Source organism: Columba livia, chromosome 1 (genome assembly GCF_036013475.1).
Source record: "Columba livia isolate bColLiv1 breed racing homer chromosome 1, bColLiv1.pat.W.v2, whole genome shotgun sequence".
NCBI lineage: Eukaryota > Metazoa > Chordata > Aves > Columbiformes > Columbidae > Columba > Columba livia.
The window spans coordinates 110,294,462-110,322,331 of NC_088602.1; the positions used below are offsets into that span (position 1 = coordinate 110,294,462).

Genomic DNA, 27,870 nt, shown 5'->3' on the forward strand with positions numbered 1-27,870 from the left:
CCTTTACTAACAGAACAGCATTTGCACCCTTATACCGCCAGTTCAACTACACAGAAAGTACAAGGATCCCCAAGACAACACAGTGACTTAAAATGCTCTACCAAACCCCATACAGTCAAAAACTGCCATATAAACTAACATCTGGAAGCAGGGACACATGTTTGAAAGAACTTGGATGAAGACATTAGAGACAAATGACTTATGGTAGGGAATCACTGATGAAATAAAAAGGCAATTAAAAACCCTGGTCCTGGCCCTGCTGCCCCTGCACCCCATTTTTATTTTTTTTTTTTTTTTACAAAGTGTCTGAAATATATTATGCCTTTCTGTGCCTATTTTTTTCTAAAGAAGGGGTAGTAATACTGGATATGTTAAAAATTATAATCAAGATTTTTTTTTTCCAAATCAGCCTACTCCACTGTGTTTTTACCTTAACATACTTGAGTTTTGCATTTCATTAAAAAACTTCAATATGACTGTGTCCTTATGCCAAAATTCCGGCTTTCACTATTAAAAAAAGTCCACTCCCTGTGTGAAATAAACTTTTCATTCTCTTTCAACGCTCCTTTGAGCATTCAAATACAGTAATATTAAACCATTGTAAGTAACATCAGTGCCAATGTGGATGGTGTCACTGGAACAGCACCTGTTCCTACAGGTTAGAGCTACCCCACAGTAAGAGGCTGGAACAGAGAAGAGATGATGAACAAAGCACTATCTGTGAAGTCTTTAATGTTTTACTTTACAAAGTGAAAAACTGAACCTAAAAAAAGGTTGCTTGCTAGGAAAAGAGTAAGTGCTCTTCTGGAACACAAATTACTAATTTTTAGGATTACAGTCATTGCCATCACTTAATTGTCTGTGAAAGCCAAGATTAACTGCTAATCTACAATGAGGGCAAGGAAAAATAAATATTGTATCTTGATAATTAATGTAATCAAATCCTAGTTCATGAATTGTCTAAGTTCTGAAATGCCCCAGCTTTATAAACAATTTTATATATTGTGAAAACAAAACAAAACATGAGAACACTGTTTTGTCTATTCTCTCAGTTGTGGGTATCATGCCAAATCATGTTACTGCTGTTCACTCTGTAACTTCAGTGTGTGTTTGACACAAAACCTTCCGAAATGGACTGTCTGATATCTGCCTAGGCAACCAGAACTTGAGACTAACAATCACGACGGGGAAAATACTCTTTGGTCACGATGTTTTTATGACTATAGAAATAATGAAGTTCTCATAAGACGGAAAATACAAAGTAGATACTGTCAATCTCCATTTAAGAAAAAGTGCGGATAATTTGCCTTTTTTTCTTGTTTGTATTTTATCATTTAATGTGTTATGTTTAAATAACAGTTTTACCTATATATATATATACATAGATATTTGTATTGTGTGGATTTGAATAATTTGTGCCATGGTAGTGTTTACATGTCAGTATCATGTGCTACCTTATTAAGTTAAGCACTCTGCCTAAGAATTCATGCTTATCTATTTTACATTTGTCCGACAAGTATCATGACAACTTCTATTATATGACAGGCTATGGCTCATTACCACACTGACCCCTCCTTCATATTAAGTACCAAAAAACTAACAAGAGAACCAAAAGCTCAGGAGATGTAGCTATTTTTAAAAGACTAAACATTCACAACTACATATTTCCTCATATTTATTTTGTAACAGTATTTTTCTAAAACATATTAAAATAGAAAAGATGTTCATCTGTTTCATCATACAAAGAACATACCAACATAGTAATAAAATACTGAAAATATATGAAAGCACCAAAACATTAAAATATTCATATTGGCAAAGATTCTAAGAATATATTTCTTGCAATTTTATAGTAAAGTGCTATTCAATCACTCAAATTAAGGAATTGGCATTTTAATAGCATGGTTATTATTATCTTCAGGTTACAAGTTACTTCGTTACCTTTCTCAACAAGACAACAACCCACTTGGTTGGAAGCAAAGCATTTGCATGCACATGAAAACAACAAACAACAGCTTCACAGTAAGCAGTGAACAACTGAAGTTGCCAACTCATTAAGAAATCAAAATACCAAGAAGCAAACTGAACAGAAATTGGATCAGTGAAAAATTAAGAAATTGTAGATTTGGTAAAACATTGTATAAATTAAGAAGGGGGAGAAGACTGTGCACCAAACAGTTCTTTAGACTTGCCTTTTACATGGTCATTTTTTAGTAATCATATTGCTGCTTTATTAGTTCATCAGTTGAGTAATGAATTCTTTTTAAACCGCCCTTGTCTTGTTCCTAGAAATGATAGTACCTCTACAAAACACTGATGAGATACTGTAAGGAAAAACACAGAAGCAGAATATGACCTTTGTTTTTCCTCAATAATCTCTTATCATCTATTGAAGTCAGCAGACAAAACTAACTGATCTGTTACAAAGCCAATTTGTAGCAAAAATTAATTCTCATAAAGAAAGTATTTCAGATTTTTAGACCTCATCAAGAGTTAACATTTTAAATGTATGAAAGATACAACCAGTCTCTTTTTAAGTGTTTATCATTTTAATATACATATTTACAGCAATGAGTACAAAGAATTCTGTTTAGCATAAATTCTCACTGGCTTCATACACCATTTCCACAACAGTTTCTGAGAAATGGCAGATGCAACACATTTATGTTGCCTTCAACATCATTTAATCTTCCTGACTTGACTTTTTTCATAAATTCATCTGTAATTTAAGCATATTGCACATCTCAGAATAAGTTCTTACACTGACTATTCATTAACCTTTTTATGAACCAATAATAGGTCATCAACAGTCAACTCACACTCCTTCTGCAATTTGGCATAGAGTTGCTTTCAAAAAAAAAAATAAAGAACAAGAATAGTGTCTCATCATTATTATTTCATTAGTATCTTTGGAATCAAACAAGGGTTATATTCCTGGTCAATATAGCTGTGTATGTGTTATTTAAAATAACATTTCATTCAGAAAAAGCACAGAAATAAGGAATTTAACCAATTAAAGCAATGAGCCAGAATGACTAAAATAATGACTAACAACAAATATCTTCCTTAACATGTGCATGTACATAGACTGTATAAAAAAATTGGCTATACTACATAATTTCTGTAAATTTTCCTGAATGAACAGGTTAACCTTTAGACTACACTAAGCTGACTGCTTGCACCTTCTATGAGAGTAATTCAGGATGTAAGAATGAACATGATGAAAAGAAATGAAATATTGTATTTAAAGTAGATGAATAGAGGCAAAAAACCTAGACAGCTTTAAATTATATTGTATTTGGTTTCTTTCTTCTAGTTCAGTAGTATTTATTGAGTTGCACAGGGAAAACAGCTCTAACATCTTCCTCATGCCCTGTTTCAAGTTCCAACTTTCAGTAATTTCCTTTGCTGGTCATTCTTTTCCTCTTCCTTTGTTGGTCATTCTCTCTTTCTTTTTTCCCCCCAACAAGTTGTATCGTTTACTGCTGCGGACTCACAAACCTCATTTTGGCAGTTCTAGAATCTGAGAAGAGCACGGCAATCCCTTCCATGCCAACCAGCCACACAACAGGCAGCACGTCCAGCGCGCAGGAGTTCTTTTTAGCTTCTCTGGGTATACGTCAGGTAGAAGCAGAAGGCAACCACAGTAACTGACAGTAACGATAAAACAACTGACAACTGCTGGAACCAGAGGCAGCGATCGATCTGCTCTTGAAGTCTTTTATTAATTTGCAGTAAATGAGTTAGCTGAAAACAGAAACAGTTTCATTAAATTAGAATTACTGCACCTGAAAGTACTTGTTAACTCAGAGCTATTTAGCCAACGAGCACAGTAAAGACTTCTCTTAATGATCTCTCAGTGATATTTTTTCGATCACTACACACACTTCAGGAATCTCTTCCACTAAAGGAGCTTCACATCTTAAGAATTATGGATAGCTCCTGTTGCCTGTATCAAGCAGGTGACATCTTTACATTAGGAAGCACAAGATACTGCTGAGGCTGATATCCCAGATCTGTAATATACACAAGAGGAATGGGCAAACAGCACTGAAATTAGTATTTTATGCAGCCATTACGATTTGACAAAATAATTGAATCACTGTCACTGACTTAGTTACTTTCAACTGCTAAGCTTTTCAAGTACTGTAATTTACAAAGTACCAAAGAGGTTTAGTACAAATTCTTTTTATTTCTATCATATTTTACAATTTTGTTCAATATTCAGCACAGGGTAATACACTATTACCTGTATATGTAAATCTTCATTGGTTTTTGCTGGAGTATTAAATGCATTCTCTTTTAAAGTCAGAGAAGAAGGCTTACTACTTTCTACAACATGACACCTGAGCCTGTAAAAGGGGAAAAAAATGCACCAAAAATCATAAATTCAGTGTAACGTTGTGTAATTAACAGTAAACAGTCCATCTAACAGCTATTATATGCGCTTTATCATCTGTTCTAGTTGATTAATTTTCTAAATTACTATTGCAAAGATAGTCTGAAAAGGCATCCTCAGTGCAACGATTACATTTTGACAGCTTTTCATATAGAAAGCAAAGTCAAAATTACCTGCATGTTTAGCTAAAATATATCTTCATCATTTTAAATTCATAGCACAGGATGCACTGGATTATTCAGTCAAATACTTAAAACGAGAGACGCAACACTGTATTGAACAGCAAACAAAATCTAAAGGTTTCCTTTCCATTTTAACCCTTAGCAACAACATTTTTTCATGTACTCCACCTCTTCCACAGTTGAAAAAGCAGGAATAGAATTTCAAAGCATGACTGAAGGTAATGGAATCCTATGCAATTTATAAAATACCATAGAAGCTTCTCTGGTAACGTGCAAGTCAATTAGCATGGGAATGAATATATTTGTTAAAGAAATGTTTCAATTGAGGCCGAGCAATTTTCTGTTTTAAAAGACAAAGCAAAAAAAGGGACAAATACGTGTAATAAAATTTAAGTAGAATCCTCAGATGATGTACTGGTGCATATACTACAAACAATAATTACATTCTTCACTCCTTTCAATCTAGGTTTACTAAAAAGTAAAGGTCAGTTTTGTTTTCATCAGTAATGTATGCACATGGCAGACTTTATAGGTGATAAACTTAATGTAATCAAATAATCTCTCCCTATTGCTTCAGAGTCTATCCGAAAAAAAATTGCAACATTTATGCAAGGAAGCTTAAGGTCACTCATAAGATGTAGATTTTGCTTAACAGGAAAGAAAGGGATAAGCATTTGAAGCAAAGATGGAGCAAGACTTAGGCATCAAGTCTCAAAAATACTTTTTCCATGTCAATTTTGGCCATGGGGAGGTAAAGGCAGCTGAAAAAAAAGACCCCAAAACCCAGGAACAATCTAAAGTAAAAATAGAGTCAAATTATTTTCTTTTAAAAGGTGAAACAGCATCTTGATATCACAAGACTGAGACTTCTGAATGAAAGAGAACTACAATGAATTTTTCCTAGAAACGTACAGTGATACAACCAGACGTGAACAGATGAGGGAGGAGAGCAACAAGTATATTTAAGAGAGTATATGGGGAAACATATCTTCCCAATGCTATTTTATTCACTATTGAATATTGAAAACACACATATGAACAGGCAATAGGTTTACAAAAATTTTCTAAAAAATGATGACTTTTCCGTAGCAGAAAGGGAATATTTTTTGTCTAGAAAAGAGTTTTGCATTTGATATATCTTCTTCCCTTGCTGCTATTTTTTTTTTTGAGAGAGCTCAAGTGGCACATTCCTATTAAAAAAAATCTACTAGCCACGTGTATTGTCACATTCATTCACATTTTTTCTACTCAACTCTTAACCAGCACAATAACAACAAAAAGAAGAGCACATACAGAATACCATGACATTTTATGCATTAAAACCACCTCTGATCAGTTAAAACACAGCAGAAGCCTCACCAATATCCATACAACTGGGTTTGGAGAATCCTTCACTGATTATGATATGCAAGTGCTAAAAATCTGCTTGATGATAACGGCTAAAAAAAATCCCATGTTAACAAAAAACTGTATGCTCACCTATGTTCCATCACTTTGGTCCTAGGGACTTCTTTCCAAAACTGAGTCAGTTCTGGTACACCTGCTCCAGAAGGCTGGTCCATTTCTGCTGCCATTATAAGGAAACGATCCTGCAGAGAAGCTGCAAAACCTGCCAAAGCGTATAGAAGCATTTTTGAACAAAAGTGTTTTAAAATGAGAGCTTGTTTATTGCAGGACATAGGACATTGACTACAAATAAAACTAATGAAATAATTATCTAAAGCTCAATAATTTTGATTACAGTCTTTCCAGTGTTCTACAGTTTCATTTTAAAAGAACTAGTTTCATCTGAACGATTCAGGACAACTCAGAATGTTGAAAAGAACGTATTCTCCAGCACATTCACCTGTCCTTGCAACAATTTAGGAAACTGTCTTATCACAGATTAACTGCCACTGTAGTAAATCAGTACAAGCAGTTTCAAATGCTGTCTGACATCCATGCTTTTTTACAAATAGTAACACTCTCATACAACAGTCAAGTAGTCATGCATGAGTCAGTCTTACAGCCCAGCAAGCGCATACAAAAGTTATTATCTAGGACAGTCAGCCTGTAAAACTTTTCCAGACTTCTTAAAAATTCTATTCAAGATTTCACTTACCACCATGAAGAGAGACTATTATATCCAATGACATGCCAGGTTCACAGCTGCTGTTACTGGGTTTAACTCTGTATTTTTCAGGAGCAGTTGTTCTCACCTATAAACAAACAACAACAAGCACGCATATAGCAAATCCATTCACAAACTATGATTGTTTCATAACCATCCTCATTCATTAATAACTAAAATTCCCAAAAGCTTAAATATAAAGACATGATAATACACACAATCTTTAAAAATACTTTATTTTGTAGGAGTAATCAGACTCCGGTATTTTACTTTTTCCTCTCTTTCAACTATTTCTTTCTTTTCTACTATATGCTATTCTTTTCTCTTATATACGTACTTGAAAAGAGCCAAGAACATCAAACTAACTATCTGTTAAAATTCTTAATACAAAAGTATAGAAACTTCAGTTTTTTGCGTGTACTGAGAACACCAAAGATGTGGTAGAAATTCAAATCAACACACAAGTCAATTCAGTATTTCTGAAGAAAACATAACTGCATTCATTCCTTTGATGGGGACATTTGCAGATGGAGCTGCAGCATTTTAGAGCATTACAAACTTGTTCCCAGCCAAGATTTAAAAACGAGGAAAATTCCAAAAAGATCACTTTGCAATGTTCAAACCGTTCTTTTTTGGAAAATATTAGACTCTCACTAAACTAACCCTCACCATAGCTTTTTTTCAGTCAGTGCTCCAAAGATTGGTATTACTAATTATCCCCTTTGGGGTGGTACATAATAGGTATAAATTCAGCCAGAAGATTTCTTTGATCTGCTTGAAACATCACAACATAATTAAAAAAATTTAGACTGAAAAGTGTGTTTATTAGTATTTTTCCTCCTTACTTAAGACAAAAAAAGTTACACATTTAGTAAAGTAAACCAGGCCACACATAAAATACTTACCTTAAAAGCCACTATGTTTTTAGTGACATTTGTGAGAACTATCAAACATTTTTTCTCTCCAGTTTCTTTGGATCCAAAATATAGTTCTTCTGCTGGGCTAATAAGAAATTTAACAAGAATTAATTTCCTCATATTATCTTTACAACATATCATAGAAAAAAAAAACTGACTACACCTAGAAGAAAACAAAATACTTTCAAGCCTGCAGCTACAGTCACTATAAACAATTTCTCATCAAAAAAGCTGGGAAAACAAAATGCAGAAACTTTGTAGTGAAGCTCAGGGCTGACTCATGACCACAAGTGGATCTCGCTAATTCAACTGTTAGTGCCCTAGACTTCTTCCATCTGGAAGAGCGTGATCATCTGCAACAGCAGGAATAGCAAATATGTATATACAGTCCCTTCACCCACTGCATCTTGGAGCAGTATGTTATGGGAAAAGCATAACTCATTTTAATTTATGGTAATATTAAAGAGTATAAGGTGTCACAGACGGAGAGTAATTTCCATCTTGTACATCTATCCTTGTAATGTGTGTAGTACCCACAGAAGAGGAGCAGGCAGATATCTGCAAGTGGCAATCGTTTCAACCACCACAGCCAAATTCACTTGTACTTATGAGTCAGACTTCACATACTTCTGGGGACACATGCACAAATAAAGTTATTGCTTGTTTTTAATATTATTTTGCAATTAGGAGAGTCATGCATGAAATCTTTTAAACCATATCTAACTAACACAACTCATGAACACTACTAGGCCAAAAGCAGGACATGCTCCTATACTATCAGTTGAAAGGAAACTCAAGTAGCAAGGGAAAAACTGCTACATCAGGAGTACACAAAGAACTGCCATACTACACAGTATCACAGAATCACATATTGCTTTAACAGAAAGCCTTTTTCAAAAAAACCCTGTTACTTCTTTTCCCATTCTCCCCTTTTAAGAATGCAGATTTCATGTTAGTTGGATCTCATTTCATTATACCAATCCTCCTTTCTCCTCTCACTTAAACCAGTGTACTAGCTGAGAAGAAAAATCCTTGGTGCTGTAAGGCAAGTCTAGAAGAGTCATCGAGTGGTGACAGTGGGGTGGGGGCATGCCTGTGTTTTGCAATGCATTAGGCAGCTCACACGACAATCATTTTTTCCTGCTTTCTGGTGGGGAAGAGGGACGTGTACTGAGGCAGAAAGCAAGAAACTGATGGGTTTAAAAAAAAAGATTAGAGTAACTGCATCCCCTTCTCCCTGGTTTTCTTTCATTCCCAAATTCTCCACTTAAGTAACCAACAACAGCAGCGAATGGAAGGATTGTAGTGACAAAATATTTTGGTTATCTTAATGCTGTACTATTGCCCCTGGGTGTTGCAGTAATTGCAAGATGAACCACAAATGAGACAGGAAGGCATTAACTAGCATTAAAACAAGCCACAAAAACAGCTCAAGGAAAGGACAGTTCCATCAGAATCTGATCTTTCCTGTTCCACCACCATGTCTATTTACAAAACAAGAAATGGGGCTTCGGGTTCACTGCTGTATGACTGTTGTCTGCCAAATCAACCAGTCCCATGGTGCATAGTGCTGGAAGTGGGTGGTGGGTAGTTGTTGGGAGGGTGGGGTGTTTTAGTTTAAATGAACACCTACGCTTTTTAATTTTAATCTTTACTCTGATGCATGGTGGGCAACTGTTTCAGCTTCCACTAGAAATCCTCATCTGAAAATACACAACACAAGCTAGTCTTCTGCCTGAAAGTTCAAGTAAACTGCTCCTTTTTGTCTGACCAAACCAATTTCATTTATTGAGGAGGAAGGTCAATAAAGACCAGGCTTTCACAGCAAGGTATGCAAGGCAAATGCAATAGTGGTCTACACCAGCGAGACAGATATCTAGGTGAGTATGACTACAAATGCAAGAAACAGAGAGGCACAAGCAGAATCACAGAATAGCTTAGGTTGGAAGGGACCTTCAAAGGTCATCTAGTCCAACCACCTGCACTGAGCAGGGACATCTTCAACTAGATCAGGTTCCTCAGGGCCCTGTCCAGCCTGGCCTGGAACGTCTCCAGGGATGGGGCATCTACCACCTCTCTGGGCAACCTGGGCCAGTGTTTCACCACCCTCATTGTGAAAAATTTCTTTCTCCTGTCTGGCCTAAATCTCCCCTCTTCTAGTTTAAAACCATTACCCCTTGTCCTGTTGCAAGGGGTACCCCAGCTTGGGTCATACACCAGAGCCAACAAGTACTCATCAGTGCACGGGTCCAAGGAGGCACAGTGAGAGGCACAGAAATGCTGCTGGTTCTTGGCGATTTCATGATGTCAGAGCTGCTGCGCTCCAGCCTCCCAATCAGGCTACAGGCTGTTCCTTCATGGGGCAATGCTGCCACCAGCAAGGATAAATGGTAATTATACTGGCAGAGCTTATAGTTTCTCAGAGAGGCTGCTGCAAATAGTTATACATGGGACTATATATTATCAATTCTAAAACTTCAGTATCCTAAGAAATATTCCAGGGAAATAAAAACTAGTTCTAGGTTCTGCAGAGTTAGAATATTATTAAAATGCAACAACTGTGCATACTCTCAAGAGTTTACTAAAAAAAAAAAGATAAAAAATAAAACAAACACCAAACAGCAAGGACGATGGAAACATCAGTGTTTTATTTTTGCATGACAACAAGACTACAAGTATTAGCACCTCTATGCTTGATTAAGTTTACTCTTTCATGTAATTTGCATGAACTCCAACACCTCTATTCCAATGGTAGAATTTGGAATGTTTTATTAGAAAAAAGGTTGAGGAGGCAGGGGGGCTGGGTGGTGGTTTTCTTTGCTTGGGTTATTTGTTGTTTTGGTTTTGTTTCTCTGGGGTGTTTTGTTGTGTTTTAAGTGGATAGAAGAACACAGCAGATTTTGTTTAAAGTTTTTCTGTCGCTGTGACATTCTTTTAAAAATTAATCACAATTCTGCAATCTATGCCTTTGTCCTGCCATATGAGAAGCTAAGTCTAAACAGAGGAGGGTTTTTGCACAAAGTACTATAAAGATAATTTTCATTTCAAAACTGGACACAAAAATATTTTTGATGCTAATGAGTATGTCATTATCTAAATTCATTGCAAAACTAATCCAGGATAGAACTTACAAAATTATCTAAGGAATTACCTATAAATTAGATATTTTCTTCATTCATCTAATAGCAAACTGAAAGTGAAAATAAAAGTTAGCATCTAAATCAATTTCTAAACAAGCACCTTAACCTGAAAGGCAGTGAAAACAAAAAGCGATATTGGCTAATTAATTTTTTTTTTCCTATTTTAATGATAAAAAGCAGATTAACTGCAGGATGTAAGCATCTTGGATGACAAAAAAATCTTCTGAGCACATATGCCATTTATACAGAGCACTTCCCACACAAAATAAATTGGACCCATTCGGTAAAGTTTAACTGGTACAAACTACTAGTGTAGACATTTCCATCACCTTAAAGGAATTCAAGCAAGATTTAACAGCAAAAGTTGTCTTAGTAAACACATTGTTTTTTTCTTAAGCCAATGCAATCAGTGTCAAAACACTGCTCTCATTATACAGAGGCACAGGTTTAATTAAATCGAATGACGGTTTCTCAATACAGATGAAACCATAAATGCTTCTACAAGTCTATGAAATGCACACCTACTACATGGTACAAAAAACATGCCAATGAAGACACCAGGGATTCCCTAAAGAAAAATTCCGAACTTTGTAAAAATAATTCTTAAAAGGATGTTTGTAATTGTTTTCCTCTAATAGTCTGCAAAAAAAAAAAAAAATAATGTATTTTGCAAACCAACTAGTTCAGTACTCAAATGTCCAAGGCACATTGTAAAAAAAAAAAAAAAATAAATATATATATATATATACATATATATATAAAATTGTTACCTGATATGTAATAAAGGTCCTTTAAAAGTGGTTAATGCTTTCTTTGCATTTTTTGGTTTGCTCTCTGTTTTTTCAGTTTCCTCTGATTTGGAAATTTGTTCTACAGAATTCATCTGAGTAAAAAGGACAGTTATAATGATTAACTAGAAACCTGGGTTACACAAGTTACAGACTTATGCAGGTATTCTGAAGAATACGAGGAGGCTTATTTCAACAATTTATATCTTGCAGACCAGGCTTAATATGTATTCATTCCCTGAAGCTGCTTGAATTTCACTGAATAAAATTATTTGTTATAGAAGTTACATAATGTATTAAACATGCGTGAAACAAAACTTGTGCTTTTTTCCATGTATTTTACCTGATTTTTGAACACTCCAGACAGATTAAGTTATTGTTCTTGCAATATCTAAGATTATAAAGCACTGATGCTATTCTGCCACTGCAAAACTTTTCAATTAAAACAGATATCCCAATACAATCACTGAACACTGAATAGTAAACACAATAACAATCCCACACTTTATTGTATTGCAGAGTTGCTAAACAGATCTCCACTGCTTTTAGATGGAACTCTGAAGTACTGGAGAACTTGAAAGAAACAATGCTGATTGAACTGGTGCATCCAAAGCTGCAGATATCTTAGGTTCTGAGGGTCTTCCTCTATTACTTTAAGAAAATAGATGTCAACAGGCCGGGACATATTATAAAAAATGTAAAAGCTCTGGAATTAAGTGCAAAATGGGCCAGGAAGGGGAAATACAGAAGACTGAAATAATAAGTGATATCACGACTCAAGATCAGCTAGCTGAACAGTTTCTTTAGCCTTGTCTTTATTCTACTTTATTCTCTCTATGGAGAGAAGACATAAAGAGAATTAAGTTTATGTAAGTTTGAAGTACGGGAATGAGAGGAACACAAGACTTTTGAGAAAACCCGTTTTACAAAAAGAAACCACACAGCAACTTTATTTCCTTTTTTTAATAATTACAATTATAGTAAAAGGTTAGTGTGTAAATAGACTGTGCTAGTTACGTGTTGGGCTTTATACTACATAAGCCTAATTAAAATTACCAGAGAAAATATTACCATTGCACGTACTAAAGGTGGAAGCATCCACAGAAAAGGCACTTACTGAGTTTACCACTCAAGGCTCCCTCTACTTTGTGGAAAGAAACAGGCCCTTCTATAGGACAAGAAGAAGCATACATACAGAAAATAAATCAGATGAAATTTTAGTGATGACAAGAGCCTGCATATAAAGACTGGTAGTGTAGTAAATAATGAAGAAAACAATATCTTACACATCACTTGAAATCTGTTAGTTTGAAAGCTGGTCTTAATACTCTTTTTTTTTTTTTAGTAAGACACAGTCAAGTAAAAAAAAAAAAAAAAAAAAAAACAACTTAGAAACAGGAAATGCCAACCATCCTGAGAAAATAAGGGAGTATTTCTGAAAATCATTTTTGGAAAAGAACTTAACATTGAAGAAGCAAACAATGGTGTACTTGCTGTGGAAAGAGCAAGTATTATTCTTAAATATGTGACCAAAAGAATAGTGAGTTGAAGCAAAACAGTCTACTTCTTACAGAAATAGAACCAACAATGAGATATGGTCTGAAGTTTTAAAAGTGTGTTAAAGGTAAGGCCTTATATGTGCCTTAAGATGATTTGATACATGATGACCACAAATGTCAATCTTAGTTCATTGAAAGGACTGAGTAACAGCTTGATTACACTTGATTATAAGAGAAAATACCAAAAAACATTATTCTAAGAGTGAAAACACCAAAAAACACAAAAAACCCCCACTAAAACAAACAACAAAAAACACACCAAAAAAAACACACACACCAAAAAAAAAAACCCACACCCAAAAAACCCTCACAAACAAAACAAAACACCTTAAATAGGAAGCTGAAGTCAGCTAAGCAAATGAAAAACAAGCACTGACACTATAAAGGACCAAAGCCAACTCATGCACTGAACAGGAATTCTCTACTTTTCCATATCTGAGAATCAAAGTTTGGGAGCTGTGCTACAACCAAAAGAAGCTTCCAAGTCTAATGGTCAAGAAGTCACCAAGGTTACATAAAGCTTCCTTTTGACCTTAAGGTCACTGAAATGATTTTCTTTTGAATAGCTGGCCAAGTTGCAAAGAACAGCTGGACTACTTAAAGTAAGCTGTGTTTCAAATTACTCTGACAAAAACTTAGAACAGTAAATGAAACTGGAAGCACAATAAAGTATTCTGATTTTTCTACTAATTTCAAGAGTGATACTCCCACTGACTATCATTGCATATTCCCAAATATCACCTCATATGGACTTGTGTAAAACAGTAACTATATTTCTGGATAAACATCACTGCAGAAAGATTATATTGTAGAACAAGATCAATAGATTAGGGATACTATTTCTCCTGAGACTAAATGAACACTTTTATATGTTGAGATTTTATCAATAATTTAAGAAAACACATTCACATTCAGTAAAGTATAAATATTTAACTTAGTATTTTCTCATGTACATAATGACTCAAGCATCTGAGAAAACGAGATGTATTTTCAGATGTACACCACTAGATACCCCAAGATGAAAAATAAACCAACTAAAACAAACCAGAAACATTTTAAATTATACTGTACAATTCACTATATTCCAGAGATACATTAAATATTTGGCACACATGTAACTCATTCAGAAGCATAACCTGGTCTTCACAGACTGAGATGCAAGATTGAAACTGAAAGTATAATTTTCCTTTTTACTGGGTTCTTTTGTCAAACTGGAGGGTGGAAAAAAACCAAAAGCCAAACATGAAACAAAAGTTATATGCTTCCTGTCCCACTTTGTAACATTTAACTAGTCTTGCCTCAGCCTTCAGAGTTAAGATACCTTTTTCTGATTAAGGCTGTGTTCTTCATTCAGCTCCCCAGTCTCCTTGGTCTCTGCATCTATCTCTTCTTTACTTTCATGCTCATCTTCACTAGTAATGGGCCCATTTTCACATAGAGGAGTTTGAAAATCATCATCAACCAGTGGAGGATAACTGTACTTGAAAGAATCCTAAAACATAAGGAGATTTTTAAAGGACCGGTTATTTAGGAGGATGAGGAGTGCCTTCTCAAGTATTTTTAATGGAAATACTACCAATTTTTTGTTGTTGTTTCACATGACTTCAATGTTTCATTTATTCATTTTAAATTGGACTCCTGTGTACAAAGCTCACACTACCATTATTTTATATTTTATCATCGTTAATAAACAAATAAATACAGTCACCCAATGAAGCCGCTAAATTGTAACAACTGGTGCTATTTATAGTCACAGCAGAACTAGAATATCTGGTGTATCGAGGATCAGCATTCAGAGTCTCAATACTGAAGATTTTTTCTTAGTTCTACAAAATGTGGTTTAAAAACTCCGACAGCTATTTCTAAAGAATGCTCCAGAAGTGACAAAAAACTTCAGTTGTTCTTTGTATTTTATTTTCATAATAGCCATGGTTTGAAAACAAACAAACAAACAAACCCCAAACCAAACCAAAAAAAACACACAAAAAAACAACCACCAACAAAAAACAAGCGAACAAAACCCAAACCAAACACACACAGACAAACAAACCCCACACCATGAATCACAGAGTGTTAGGGATTGGAAGGGACCTCAAAAGATCATCTAGTCCAATCCTCCTGCTGGAGCAGGAACGCCTAAGTGAGGTCGCACAGGAAGGTGTCCAGGTGGGTTTTGAATGTCTCAGGGAACAACCCCAAACATTCCCTCAAGTTTAACCTTGTGTGTGGACCTTTAGCAACCCAGACCTCGCTCTCTGAAATGCCAAGTCAATTTAAAAACCAATATTCAAGACACCTGAGTAATATAGAAGCAGCATACTGAAGTTCTCAATGCTTCTGCAGTAAAGGTAGCTTTTCCATTGGAAGACAAATAAAAACAAAACAAAAACAACCCCAAACCACATAGTTTTTGCTATTTAGAAATTCTCTTAATATTCTCAGAATAGTTTTATGACACTAATGTTAGAAACAGTGTTTAAACAGGGATCTCTGTTCCTACTGCATTTTCAAACAGTTTTAAATCCCAGTGAAACTGAATTAGTCTGCCAGCTTTTCCAGAAGAGGAGGAAAATAACCCAGCTTTGCCTCCTGTGAAACAAACTCGGGCCATGCCCACAGTTCCCAAACTATGGTACCAGTAGGGAGTTAAATAAAGGTGTCTCAAGAGAGCTCTACCCATAAGCAAGTATGTTTTCTCAAGACAAAGAATAATTTTGAAGGAAAAACATCCTTTTTCTACAAGTTCTGTGGTGAAGATTATGCAAACAGATTCACTAGTTTTGTGAAAAATGAAATGTACAAGATGCTTGTGCTGTTTTGCTGTTTAGACTGTTCTAAAGTAGGATCCAGGTTCTATTAAAGTGATACCGAATTGCAGCACACTCTTTGGAGCCCTAACATGATCTTAAAAAAAAAGAATCTTCTAAAGCCACATCTTGAAATGCAGCCCTAGAGACAACAAAGGAAAAATAATTTAAATATGATGGTCTCTGTTGAATCATAGCTTTGGAGCAGGACGAAAACACTCAGGGGGCCACGAAACCCATTTTCTGTTCACAGAACGTGTTTCATAAAACAACATAATCTCTAATTCATCAGGTGGAAGAAAAAAAAAAAAAGAGTAGAAGAAAGAATGACACTTAAAATGGATTATTTTTTTTTAGAGGTCTAAAGTCTAAGTGGTTTCCAAAGACTTGAAAGAGGATGAACGATTCAGAAGAAAATACTTCTGTACTGAAGACTTCCAGATATCAAACTCTTATGAAGTTAACCTACATATTAATCAGATCTACAAATTATAATTGCAGAACAATTTCAAGAAATTTCACATCCATGAAGTCTGAACTTCCAACCCCACATATGTAATTTATATAAGTGTGTCTCAAACTATCACAAAAGGACCATGAATTGTTAATATACTTACAGTTCCACCCATGTGAGGTGGCAGATACTCTCCATTGATGTATTCCTGTACATCACTCTTGTTTGTGAACTTTAACATGCTTATTGCTTCTGGGCCGAGCCAACCCTTCACAATTTTAAATGCAGCTTTAAAAAAAAAAGTCTACGTAAGTTGTCAGCAAGGGGTTTTTTTGCAGTGTGTTGGTAGCCCTTATAGAACACAAGTTAGCTACATCCCATAAGATATGGCAGGGCCTACTCTGAAAGTATCTTTATAATGGGGATAAACAGTGCAAGAATATTACTTACAGAGAAAACATTTTATAGACATATTTTTCTATAGATGAATCTAGACAGACCAGAGACTTTCTTTAAAAGAGTATCTTTGATTTAACAATGACAACTATGCTGTCTTGGAGTTTCATTTGGGAAGCACTAAGGGGGCAAAATAAAATTTATTTTCAAATAAAAGAAAAAAGTGAAAAGCTATGAGATACGTATACACTCTTCCTAGTTGAAATGTTTTGCAGCTTTAAAGGACACCTGTATAGATCTACAAAGTATTTTCAAACACCAGAGTTATTTCAGTTATGGTAAAACATGAATATACAGAAAAAGTCAGCATAAAAATACATATTCATATGTGAAAAACACAAGAATACCATGTTTCGCCTGTACATTATAATTGAAGATAATTATTGAAGTATAAACATCAAAACATACATAACAATATCAGTGTTCAGTTCATCTACCTTAAGTTGTATATTCTAGCTTTTGTCTGGTACAAATGTCCATTATTTCTTGATTATAGTATTCCTAAGTCATTAGCAGATCTAGCTTTGAAAAGATTAGTTGGAAACATTCAAGGAATAGACTATTTATCACGGTACAAAATACAATGCTAGAAGAAAAACAAAAAACAAACTTACGCAACCTACAAATCAACAGATTTAAAGATACATGTTTAACACGTTCCATCACTCAGCTGTGTCTATGCAGAGCAAAAAAATGATTCCTATTTATGCTACTAATTTTAAAGAGTTATCACAACCTAAAAAAAACAAAACAAACAAAACAACCAAGCAACTCACCATTCATTATCCATGGCATTTCAAAGATCACTATCTTTGCTGAAAGGACAAAAAGAACGGGAAAAAAATCTGAATACCAAGTGTTGTGTATTTCTCTGTTTAAGAGGTGGCACAGTAATAATGGCCATGTAAACAATGAATACTCAGTTTTAAAAACCACCATGTTTACTTCCCTGTAGGAGCAATTTTGTATGGTTGTTTTTAACATGTATAAACCTATTTCTCTTACTATATAAAAACATGAGCTGTTTGCTTGGAAAACAGTTAATAAAATTCTAAGTTACAGACTGTTTATATACTTCTCTGGGAAGCTACTTTTCTGACACACTGTTACTAAGAAGTAATCTCCTCAAATAAAGCAAAGAAAAGTAAAATCTCAAACTGACCTAGAAAAGTAACTATTAATGGTAATGAAAGTTCAACAGGTATATTCAGCACCTCTTCTTCCCAAAGAAAAAAATAGCAAGTCTTTGTAAATCTACATTTTTTCCAACCTTTGTTTTAGCAGAGAAGTCTGAGAAGTTAGCATTTAGACTCAGAAATGTCCCTAAATTCTTCTCTCAAATGTCAAAATAACCCAAAACCATAACATTGCACTTTGCCTTTAGTTTGATATTTGATCAAAGTTATGAATTTTTGAACAGCAAGCTGAAATCTAATATTCAGAGTTTAAGCAGTCGCTATACAGAATTTCATTATTCACAGACACGTTAACTAAAAATTTATAACTCATTTAAGATTTACTAGCAAAAACTATTCAGTGATTTCCTGCCCATAAAAAAAAAAAAACAGCAGGCAAGCATACAGGTTTTTCCAAGTGTGTAAACAAATATGCCTTATTCCTGTTCAGAGTAAACCATTGCTCCCTAAAATTTTCTACAGCCATGCACTTTGTCCCCTGAAGACTCCTAAACTGTCACATAAGTTTGCAAAGCTTCTTCCCAAGTAACAATGAGCAAAGGGAAAAAAGGCCAATTCAGTTCTATTAGATGCTTATATAAATTTTTAATCTGTAAAAACATGTCTTAGATTATTATTTCATGAAAACCTAGTTGATTTTTGATGAATGTAGAGTTTATCTACAATACAGATTTGTGCTGACTTATGAGCACAAAAATATTCTGAATTTGTAATGTCCACACAGTTACCACATAAAGCACATGCAAAAAGAGTTGATCTTCCCCATCATCTGTAATATTACAAAATGCTCTTATTACACAAGTCTACAGTACTTTAGATTTAATATACAATACTTACTGAGGAAGTTTGGGTAATAATCTGTAAAACAGTTGACAATAAACCGAACAAAATCCAAGTCCTAAAATAAGAGCACAGAGCAAACACACTGTTAATCTAAACATTAAAAATATAGGCTTAGTCAAGCTAAGGCATTTATTGAATAGTACAAGATACTTATATTGTAATCATCTATATTCAAATTTTACACATACTACAAACATCCAAAGTCAATGCAATGCTTTTCACTTCCTTAAATTGCTGCAGGATTGTGTTCAAACTTAGCTCTAAGAAAGGTCTAAGAAAGAGGACAACAGATGTTATCAATGCAATAATTTAGGTATCTAAACCTCCGCAGAGTATCAACAGGATTTAAGCTCTACAGGAAAGATACAGAAAGAATAAATCTTTATCAATAGAGATGCTTGACAAGTTATTTTAAAGCTTTACAAGGGGGAGCACTCGACATACTTAAATTTGCCTTCAATAACTTCTCTTGCATATTGTTCAATATATTACAGCACTCAGAATCTTCCAGAGGAGATTAAAAAAAAAAAAAAAAAAAGGTTTTATTTAAAGAGAAATTTTGTTTTAGTATTAGCTTGAATATTAGCTTGTGACATGAAAAGAAATTCTGGGCAGAGGTAGGACTCCAAAGAGCTGGGGCCCCCAACGTAAGATGGACATGGACCTGTTGGACTGAGTCCACAGAAGGGCCACGAAGATGATCAGAATGCTGGGACACCTCTCCTGTGAGGACAGTCTGAGAGATGTGGGGCTGTTAAGCCTGGAGGAGAGCAGGCTCTGGGGAAACCTTATAGTAGCCTTCCAATACCTAAAGGGGATTTATAGGAAAGCTGGAGGGGGACTTTTTACAAGGGTATGTAGTGACAGGACAGGGGGTAATGTCTTTCAACTGAAAGAGGGTAGATTTAGGTTAGATATACGGAAGACATTCTTCACCATGAGGGCTATGAGGCACTGGAGCACATTGCCCAGCGAAGCTGTGGATGCATCATCCACAAAGTCAGGTTGGATGGGGCTTTGAGCAATCTGGTCTAGTGGAAGGTGTACCTGCCCATAGCAAGGGAGCTGGAGCTAGGTGATCTTTATGGTCTCTTCCAACACAAATTATGTGATTCTATCATTCTTGTACACCACTTATTTTCAGAGTGATTCCATCCAGTGAGCAGGCTCACAGAAACAGTACAGCCAAGTCTCTATTTCAAAATCCAGGTATGACAGAACTGACTACACAGTAAAGGGTAAAGTGGGCATTATATGAAACCGGTATTGATAACAGAATAAGAGATACCTAACCAAAGTACCTTATTGTGGTAAGGTGGGAAGTCTGCCATGAGTACTCATACTTTCCCAAGTCCTTCTAACAGAAGTGACCACTACTACTACTTTCAGAAATAGTACAAAATATATTGCTGATGGAGTACCCAAAGCCTGTCATAAAATAAAAACGCTACATGGAACAGGCTCCTAGCTTGATGTAAACACACTGTTACAAGATTTGTAGATAAAGAGAAAAAACCCAACACCCTGTATAAGAATGCACACAACCTGAAAGCTTTATTAGTAGCTTCAGCAACTAGAAACTAACTGAAACTTGGTATCTTCAGAGGCAGAAGATAGCCTTCAGTAGGAACATTATCTCACCTAGCTGTTGCTTGTACCAAATACAGTATCATTCATTTAAGAGCATAAAAACAGTGACAGATTTCCAAGTAATGATCAGAATCTCCTGTTCATTAACAAGGATGCTGCTTTTTATTCCACTGCCTATGCAAAAGCAGTACCATAAGATATTAGGAGGATGAATCCATTATTTTAATTAGATCTAGAACTAGAAGTACAGGCCATTCAATAACTACATGTATTCCAGTTACCTGAAGTGGTGCAACAAGGTATAAGCCATCAGTGGCATGGATGCATACCAGTGATAAAAGCAACATAGGAGATGTCCATAGTAATGGAACAAACAAGTGAAGCATGCTCTGGAAAAGAACTCCAAGTTCTTTTAGGATAAACTGTACTCACAATAAAAGATGGCTCAGCCTATTGCCTTCTGGATTCTTAAAACTAAATTCTACTACTGTCATTAATGATGACTGACAAACCCAGCTGGTGAGCAACTACTATATATATATATATTCACTGTGACTCAGTTGCCAAACTAAAAGCAAGTTTTCAGTGTGCTGTACAAGACTTAAAATGTAACAAAGATTTCAGAAAGCATGCATGCCACAAGAAGACATATCACTGATAGGAGCAATTGTTAAGTTCTCTAAGTGTCAAGGGCTGGATAGAGACTCCCCTTTTCCTGGGGACTTGGTTTAAATAATTCAGAAAGCAATTGGAAAAACATAATCAAAATACTTACTATATGACTGATTCCTGTTTCAGACATGTCAAATACCACTGTTAGGGGCTTTCCATGATCTCTCTTGGCATAATGTTCTAACCAAAACGCTACCAGTTTCTTTTTGTCAAGTTGCTGTTTAGGATCTTTTGTATGATGTTTCACTCTGAACCAAACTTGTGAGAAGAAAGAAAAACACAAAAATGAAATGACAGATCCAAATTAATGGAAAACATTATGCAAATAACTACAGAGGATGCACTATAATGTATCACTCCTGAGTTTGTATTCTACAGTTCTACTGATTTTGCAGCCACTGAACACCCAGTAAAACAACTGCATACCTTTCCACACATCCCCTTTCCTTGCTCACATTTCTATATATTGGAACTTTTTAAAAATTGAAAATACAAAGAATTACAGAAGAGTAAAGTGGAAAAATACTTCTAATGTACTTAAAGACCACATATCTACATCATTATTTCATAACTTCAAATTAAATCATGTGGACCTCAAATATGATATTATGTTCTGCATATATTCTAAGTATTGTTGTAGTTGTGAAATGTATGTTTCTTTTGCTTAATTTTATGTAGCATTGTAGTGGACATGTTTGAAAAACTATTTATGCATACATTATGAATTATATAAAAAACAACAGACCTTTCCAAAATAAAATAAATCCAGAAGATAAGTAATGAAAGTCCAATACAGACCCTTCTGGAATAAGAAATGAGTCATGCAGACACAAGTTTTTCCATGAAAAGTAGCATATTCCAAAGTACCAGAATTTATATAAAAGTCTAAAACCAAATTATCAATTATACAATGGAGTGACAAGAGAAGTACTCAGGGCAGCAATGTGAAGAGCAGTCTTCATGTTTGGTACCTCTACAATACCAAAATTAGAGAAGCCCTGAAAATAATTGCAGATATATTCCAATATTTTTCTCTCTGAAACTTGGAAAGTCTTACTAAAAAAGCCCCAATTTCTTCTCCATGTCTTTTATTCCCAAATGCAAATAAAAATATTTTATGGTTCATGTAAAGAAACACTATTCTTTTTAAACATAGCATATTAGCTAGATGCTGTAAGTTCAGAATTTCAAAAATATAGCCCTATTCAAACACAGAACTCTTGTGAAAGTAACCAGTAATTCTTGAAGAAGTTCTTTATACTTTAAAATGCCTGTTTGGCATAACAGAATGAGAATGGCGCACATGGCCCAAGAAATACATTTCTCAAATGTTGACTAAGCAGGAACTCTTAACTACAAAACAATCTGAATTTGTGTAAAACTCAGATATTCTGACCCAATTAACATTCACAGAAGAAACACTTCAAGTATGGAAAAAGAGGCATTAGTTACATTTCAGTGACCACAAAATCAGAAATCAATATTAAGCTGACTTACGCATCCTTGTCATGAAACGATTGCGTAATTTTCTCATTTCAAGCACTGATACAAGAAAATAAGTTTTTTTCCTACTTTCCCCCCACCATAATTTCACCAAATGGAACCACCCAGTATACTCATGTTGATCTTTCGAAATGCTTATAGCATTTTGAAATGCTATAGGTATCACTACCACTCATCCTTGAATACTTACCATGGAGGCTAAAAGAGAATCATGAAGCATAACAAAGCAGCAATTTTTTTTATACAGCACTAATATCTGACAAGAATAAGAAAAGAGACAGTTTGACAAAACACATCCATAGTATAAAAGCTGCATTTTCCTGGTCATGGTGTTTTTTTTTTTTGTTTTTTTTTTTTTTTTTTTGTGGGGAGGTTGTTTTTATTGTTGGTGGTTTTGATTTTTTTAACTAGTATATTAGAGTTTAAAAACCAGCTGTTTCTGTAAGAGATTGGACTGCTAGTGTATTTCTGGAAGCACAAACCAGACCTTGCAAACCAAGGAAAAACAGAATTTTGGATTTAACTGTTTTTTTTTCTCCCCTGAGGTTGGAGATAGTTGCTTGGAAAGCCTCATGAGTGATTCGTTTTAAAAGCCTCTTTTGCCTCACAGGATTTAAGCTTAATCAAAAGTAAGTATGCAAGATGTTACAACAGATTCATTTATAGAAAAATAATACTGCCCATCTATTATATGCTATTAAAAAAACCTCAGGAGTATTTCAGGCAATATTTGGCACTTCTTGATAAATCTTATTGTTTAAACTCTAAGTTAATCACACAACTTGAGAGTTCATTGTCCAACAATTCTCAGCTGTCCACGCTGCCACTGAACATTCCGACGACATTAGAAAAAAATGGAAATACAAGAAAACCATTGCAGACCTCCTGTGAACCACTGCAAGTATGCAAGAATGTGGGCTGCTAGAAGAGCAATGAAAATGCATTGTAATAACGAACATTTCTACTAGTCATATACACACTACGGTAGATACAGAAACAATCCACACCAATAGGAAAGTTAAAAACTGCATTATAGTTAGGATAAAGGTTTATTATTTTGAAAACTGCTAATAAAGTTTCCTTATACCACTTCTGTGATCCAAAGAGATACTCACAGTTATCAACCTCTCGTCATTTTTAGTAAAACAGTTGCCAATATGTACCTACTTATATTTTTAAAATGTTTGTTTTTAAAAATAGATGCTAAAATGCTGGAAACAAAACAATGATCAATGACTGAAAATATTATATTCTGCGTAACTTACATAATTTGTAGCCCTCTTTATCATACCCATGCAGAAAGAGAGCGCCAATTTCAAACAGCCATTTTGGAAGGACAGATTCTGTCAAGTCTGCAAAGCAAAATGAAAGATTATTTCAGTAATCATATTAATAACACATTGTGACTTAACAGAAGCTGCTAAAAATAGGGAAGTCTAGCAACAAAATACAAAAATGTCTTTATAAACCACTTTCCAAGGCCCTTCCTAAACTAATGCAAACACTGAGCTCATCTGAAAGCTTTACTATCTTCTTCCTCTCATGTTGTATGGTAGGGTCTGCTTAGGAAGAGATAATATTTTTTAAAAATTGCTATAAGAAAAAAAACACTGCAAATGTTGTTGTTTTTTTTTTTCTCAAATCTGCAACTCCTCTTGCTCTATCCTTTAATTCAGGTTGTGACATTCTGTAGATAAATATAATCTTCAAAACATTATGACAACACATCTATTCTGGGGTGTAAGATCAGCACTACTATGATGAAAACCAGAGCCCTGGTTTTGTAGGGTTTTCATTGTTGTTTGTTTAAGGACTCAATTCTAGCAAATGCACAAAGACAAAAGAAGATACAGTTGCCCTCCTCTTAAACAACCTTTCAAAAGACTTATGGGATCACAACAAAACAGCAAGACAGGTCAACATGAAAAGCAACAGTTCTATTTTTTAATTTTCTTTGTTAATCTGAGCAGAAAAGTCCTGGCTCACCTCTCTGTGGTATGTACAAAACCTTTAAAAGGTGCTTAATGAAACTACATACAGAAATCAGTGATAGTTCAATATGAAAACAACATATACCATTGAAATCATTATATAACATAGCTTACCATTAACGGTATATTCTTTCCTCCACTGAAAGCTTTCATCGATCATCTTTAATGTATCATCTATAACATCGTGACGCCAAATCAGATAGTTTTCAACCCATTTATCATCTTGCTGAAGTCTTTCCACATCTCTAGAATCGTATTTATCTGATTTATCTAGCAAATAAATAAATTCTTGTAAGAATATAGCATTTGCTATGAAAACATGAACAGATTTGCCAAGTATCACTATAAGCATCTACTAGGTACATAAGGTTTCTTTCAGTCTGAAGCAGACAAAGCATAGCATCAGAAATTGAAAACATCTACCTACTGTGACAATATTTAGGAACACTACAAGATAAGGGGCCCAGAAAATATTTTTCTAGTGAAAGTTATTCAAAGGAAAAACATTACAAAACAAGATGTGTACCGAGCAGATGTAATTTTTCTAAAAACATGTTTCTAGACTTAATGTAAATTAGTATATAGTCTAAGAATCTGTATATTGATGAATATATAATATTAAGCATCACTAGTTCAAGCTTGAGTTCTCAAACTTACAGGCATCAATCATCAGCACATCAGATCACAACATGTCAGAGAACAGATGTCAAAATGGCTATTTTTGGCCAGCCACAATACATCATTTTAAATAAAACAATTTTGTTTAATGCAAAGATCACACACTCCGCATTTATAAATTGTTACCTTACTGAGCACAAACTAGATGCAATTCTAGAGTTGTACAAAATCATCAAGTCTCAAGCTCTTGTTTCAGAATGGCAACAGGACAATAGATTAACAAGCTTTAGGAAGTACTTCAGATAAAACAAGAGTTGCTGCTGCTCCTTTTTTTTCTAAACCTTGACTTTTTTTTTGGTTGGTTAGATTTTTGTTGTTGTTTTTATTGTTATTATTTAAACAGGAAAGTTGCTTAAGTAGACCTATTGTTATTGTAGTTATGCTTAAACAAAGGCTTCGTTTTTAGATCAATGCTTGTCTTTGTCTGCGTCACTGGAATGTAAATCAAGTAAGAGCCTTCTAAAAGCAACAGACACTGACACACATCTCTTTGCTAACTACCAAAAAACATCAAACTCTTCAACTTTCCACTTAAATTAATTTGTGATTAGTATGAAAAAAAAAAAAAAGACTGGCTGTTGAAAAAATAGATGAGAATTTGAGAATTTCCATATACTGCAAAGGCTATTCCTTTGTCAGCAGCAATAAACTCTAAGTAACTACTTTCGGGGCCATGACAATTAAAATAAGTATTTAGAACTGTGATTGGAAGGTTTAGGGATGCATATTTCAATCAGACATCTTAACTCCAAGGAAGATGTTAAGAAAAATACACCATTAAATTCTGCTAATATTTTTAATTTTACTGGCCTACATTCAAAGACATGACTTACTTTACCTGTTCTTTAAGTTATACCTTGTTTCCTGTGACAAACTAGCCAATATAACTGTAAGATTATATCCATTTTAAATGCACCCATTCAATATTATAGTTGCACTTCTCCAATGCATCTCTTCACATCCAACAGCTTCTCACATAACATTATCTAGTCAGTTCCTTCTTCATTAGGTTTCAGATTTCTCCTTCCCATAATCCCATCCTACTCCCTTATGCTGTTCCTTAGCCAAACCATAGCCAAATCCCACTTTTGTCAGTCTAAGTCCCCTAATTGCTCCCCTCTGCCCACAAACCTCCAATCCACTAAAGACACTCTCAATTTTCAGCTCCTTCTCTCTTCATTGCCGTACTTGCACCAGACAGCTTATTTCCTATACTCTGACTAAACCCAGTAAAGCACTCAGCACATGACTGAAATGCTGTTTAACTTCTCCGTGGCTCTAGGTCAACCACAGAGGGAACAAGTTGTGAAGATCTGGGGTATTAAATTTTGTGAAGTCTCAACTGCTCATTTGAAATTTGATTATTACCCCAATGATTTATGATTTAGACACACTTGCCTGAGAAACACTAACAGTACCTAGTTTCACGTTAGCATCATAGAAGTATAACATTAGAGAGGATTTATGCAGGCCACTTCACTACTGACTCCTGCGCACAGCAAGGCTAACTGACTTCCCAGTTCAAACAGGTTGCTCAGTACCTTTTTCAGTCAAGTTTTCTACCCTCAAAATGGTAGAAAGGTTTCACAGCCTCTTTTCATATAACATAAGTTCCAACCCAAATCCCTTTCAAAGGTACTGCCATGTACAGTAACTAAGCTGGCACATCCACAATCAGCTAAAACAAGAAAAATACTGGCTTCTCTTAGCCAAGGCACACTGGCTATTCTATGCTATGGATTATTTCATAGAATAGTTTGGGTTGAAAGGGACCTTTTAAAGGTCATCTAGTCCAACCCCCTGCAATGAACAGAGACATCTTCAACTAGATCAGGTTGCTCAGAGCCCCATCCAGCCTGGCCTGGAATGTCTCCAGGGATGGGGCATCTACCACCTCTCTGGGCAACCTGGGTAAGTCCTCTTCTAGCATAAAACCATTACCCCTTGTCATGGTTTTAACAGTCCCTGATAAAAAGTCTGTTCCCATTTTTCTTAAGGGCTCTTTTTAAGTACGGTATATCAGCTATTCAAGCCATATATAGCTACTCGTAGCCACAGCAAACTAGGACTTTGCAAGAGCAAAGATTAACAACAGCATTACATATCTCTAGTCCCTTGCTCCAACTTGGTTTAATAATCTCTACCATGCACCAGCTTCCAGCTGAGAACAACTGCAGTGAATCAATCAGCCAAGTATTTGTCCAAGATCAGTCCCTTGTATATCCTATTTGTATAAGCGGTTTGAGTACTGTAAATTAAAGAGAGAAAAAAAAAAAAACACAACAAAAAACCCAGTAGGTAAAAACTAAGAGGATAACGTTTCACACTACTTTCTGAGGGTCTCTTTGCTTTTATTATCTATTTGAGAGCAGAACCATCAGAATGATTACAAGAGGCTCTATTCTGTCAAATATAAAAACATTAACTTGTCATTATGTGGAACACACATTTATGGGCCACTAGCAAGCTTCTCCAAACTCTGACCTTAGATATTATTTTAAAAAATGGAAATTTAACTTTACAAATATTTTGAAAAAATTAAAGTGAAAAAGGAATGGAGAAAACGTTTTATCTAAACTTTCAAC

The 27,870-nt window shown here is 34.9% G+C and overlaps 1 protein-coding gene across 2 annotated transcripts in view; it reads right to left on the reverse strand.

Moving 5' to 3' along the window:
• Nucleotides 1-1,662: 1,662 nt before the first annotated feature.
• Nucleotides 1,663-27,870, reverse strand: part of MOSPD2 (motile sperm domain containing 2) — a 32,917-nt gene continuing 6,709 nt past the window's right edge. For both annotated transcript variants that reach the window (XM_065072800.1, XM_065072791.1), the window contains exons 3-15: nucleotides 24,722-24,877; nucleotides 23,882-23,968; nucleotides 21,217-21,371; nucleotides 18,846-18,906; nucleotides 17,589-17,627; nucleotides 16,520-16,644; nucleotides 14,417-14,587; nucleotides 11,519-11,631; nucleotides 7,597-7,693; nucleotides 6,683-6,779; nucleotides 6,061-6,190; nucleotides 4,250-4,352; nucleotides 1,663-3,747 (exon numbers count right to left, since the gene is read on the reverse strand). In XM_065072800.1, the coding sequence (XP_064928872.1) occupies nucleotides 3,601-3,747; nucleotides 4,250-4,352; nucleotides 6,061-6,190; nucleotides 6,683-6,779; nucleotides 7,597-7,693; nucleotides 11,519-11,631; nucleotides 14,417-14,587; nucleotides 16,520-16,644; nucleotides 17,589-17,627; nucleotides 18,846-18,906; nucleotides 21,217-21,371; nucleotides 23,882-23,968; nucleotides 24,722-24,877 (1,481 nt within the window). In that variant the 3' untranslated portion in view covers nucleotides 1,663-3,600. The remainder of the gene's footprint in view (nucleotides 3,748-4,249; nucleotides 4,353-6,060; nucleotides 6,191-6,682; nucleotides 6,780-7,596; nucleotides 7,694-11,518; nucleotides 11,632-14,416; nucleotides 14,588-16,519; nucleotides 16,645-17,588; nucleotides 17,628-18,845; nucleotides 18,907-21,216; nucleotides 21,372-23,881; nucleotides 23,969-24,721; nucleotides 24,878-27,870) is intronic.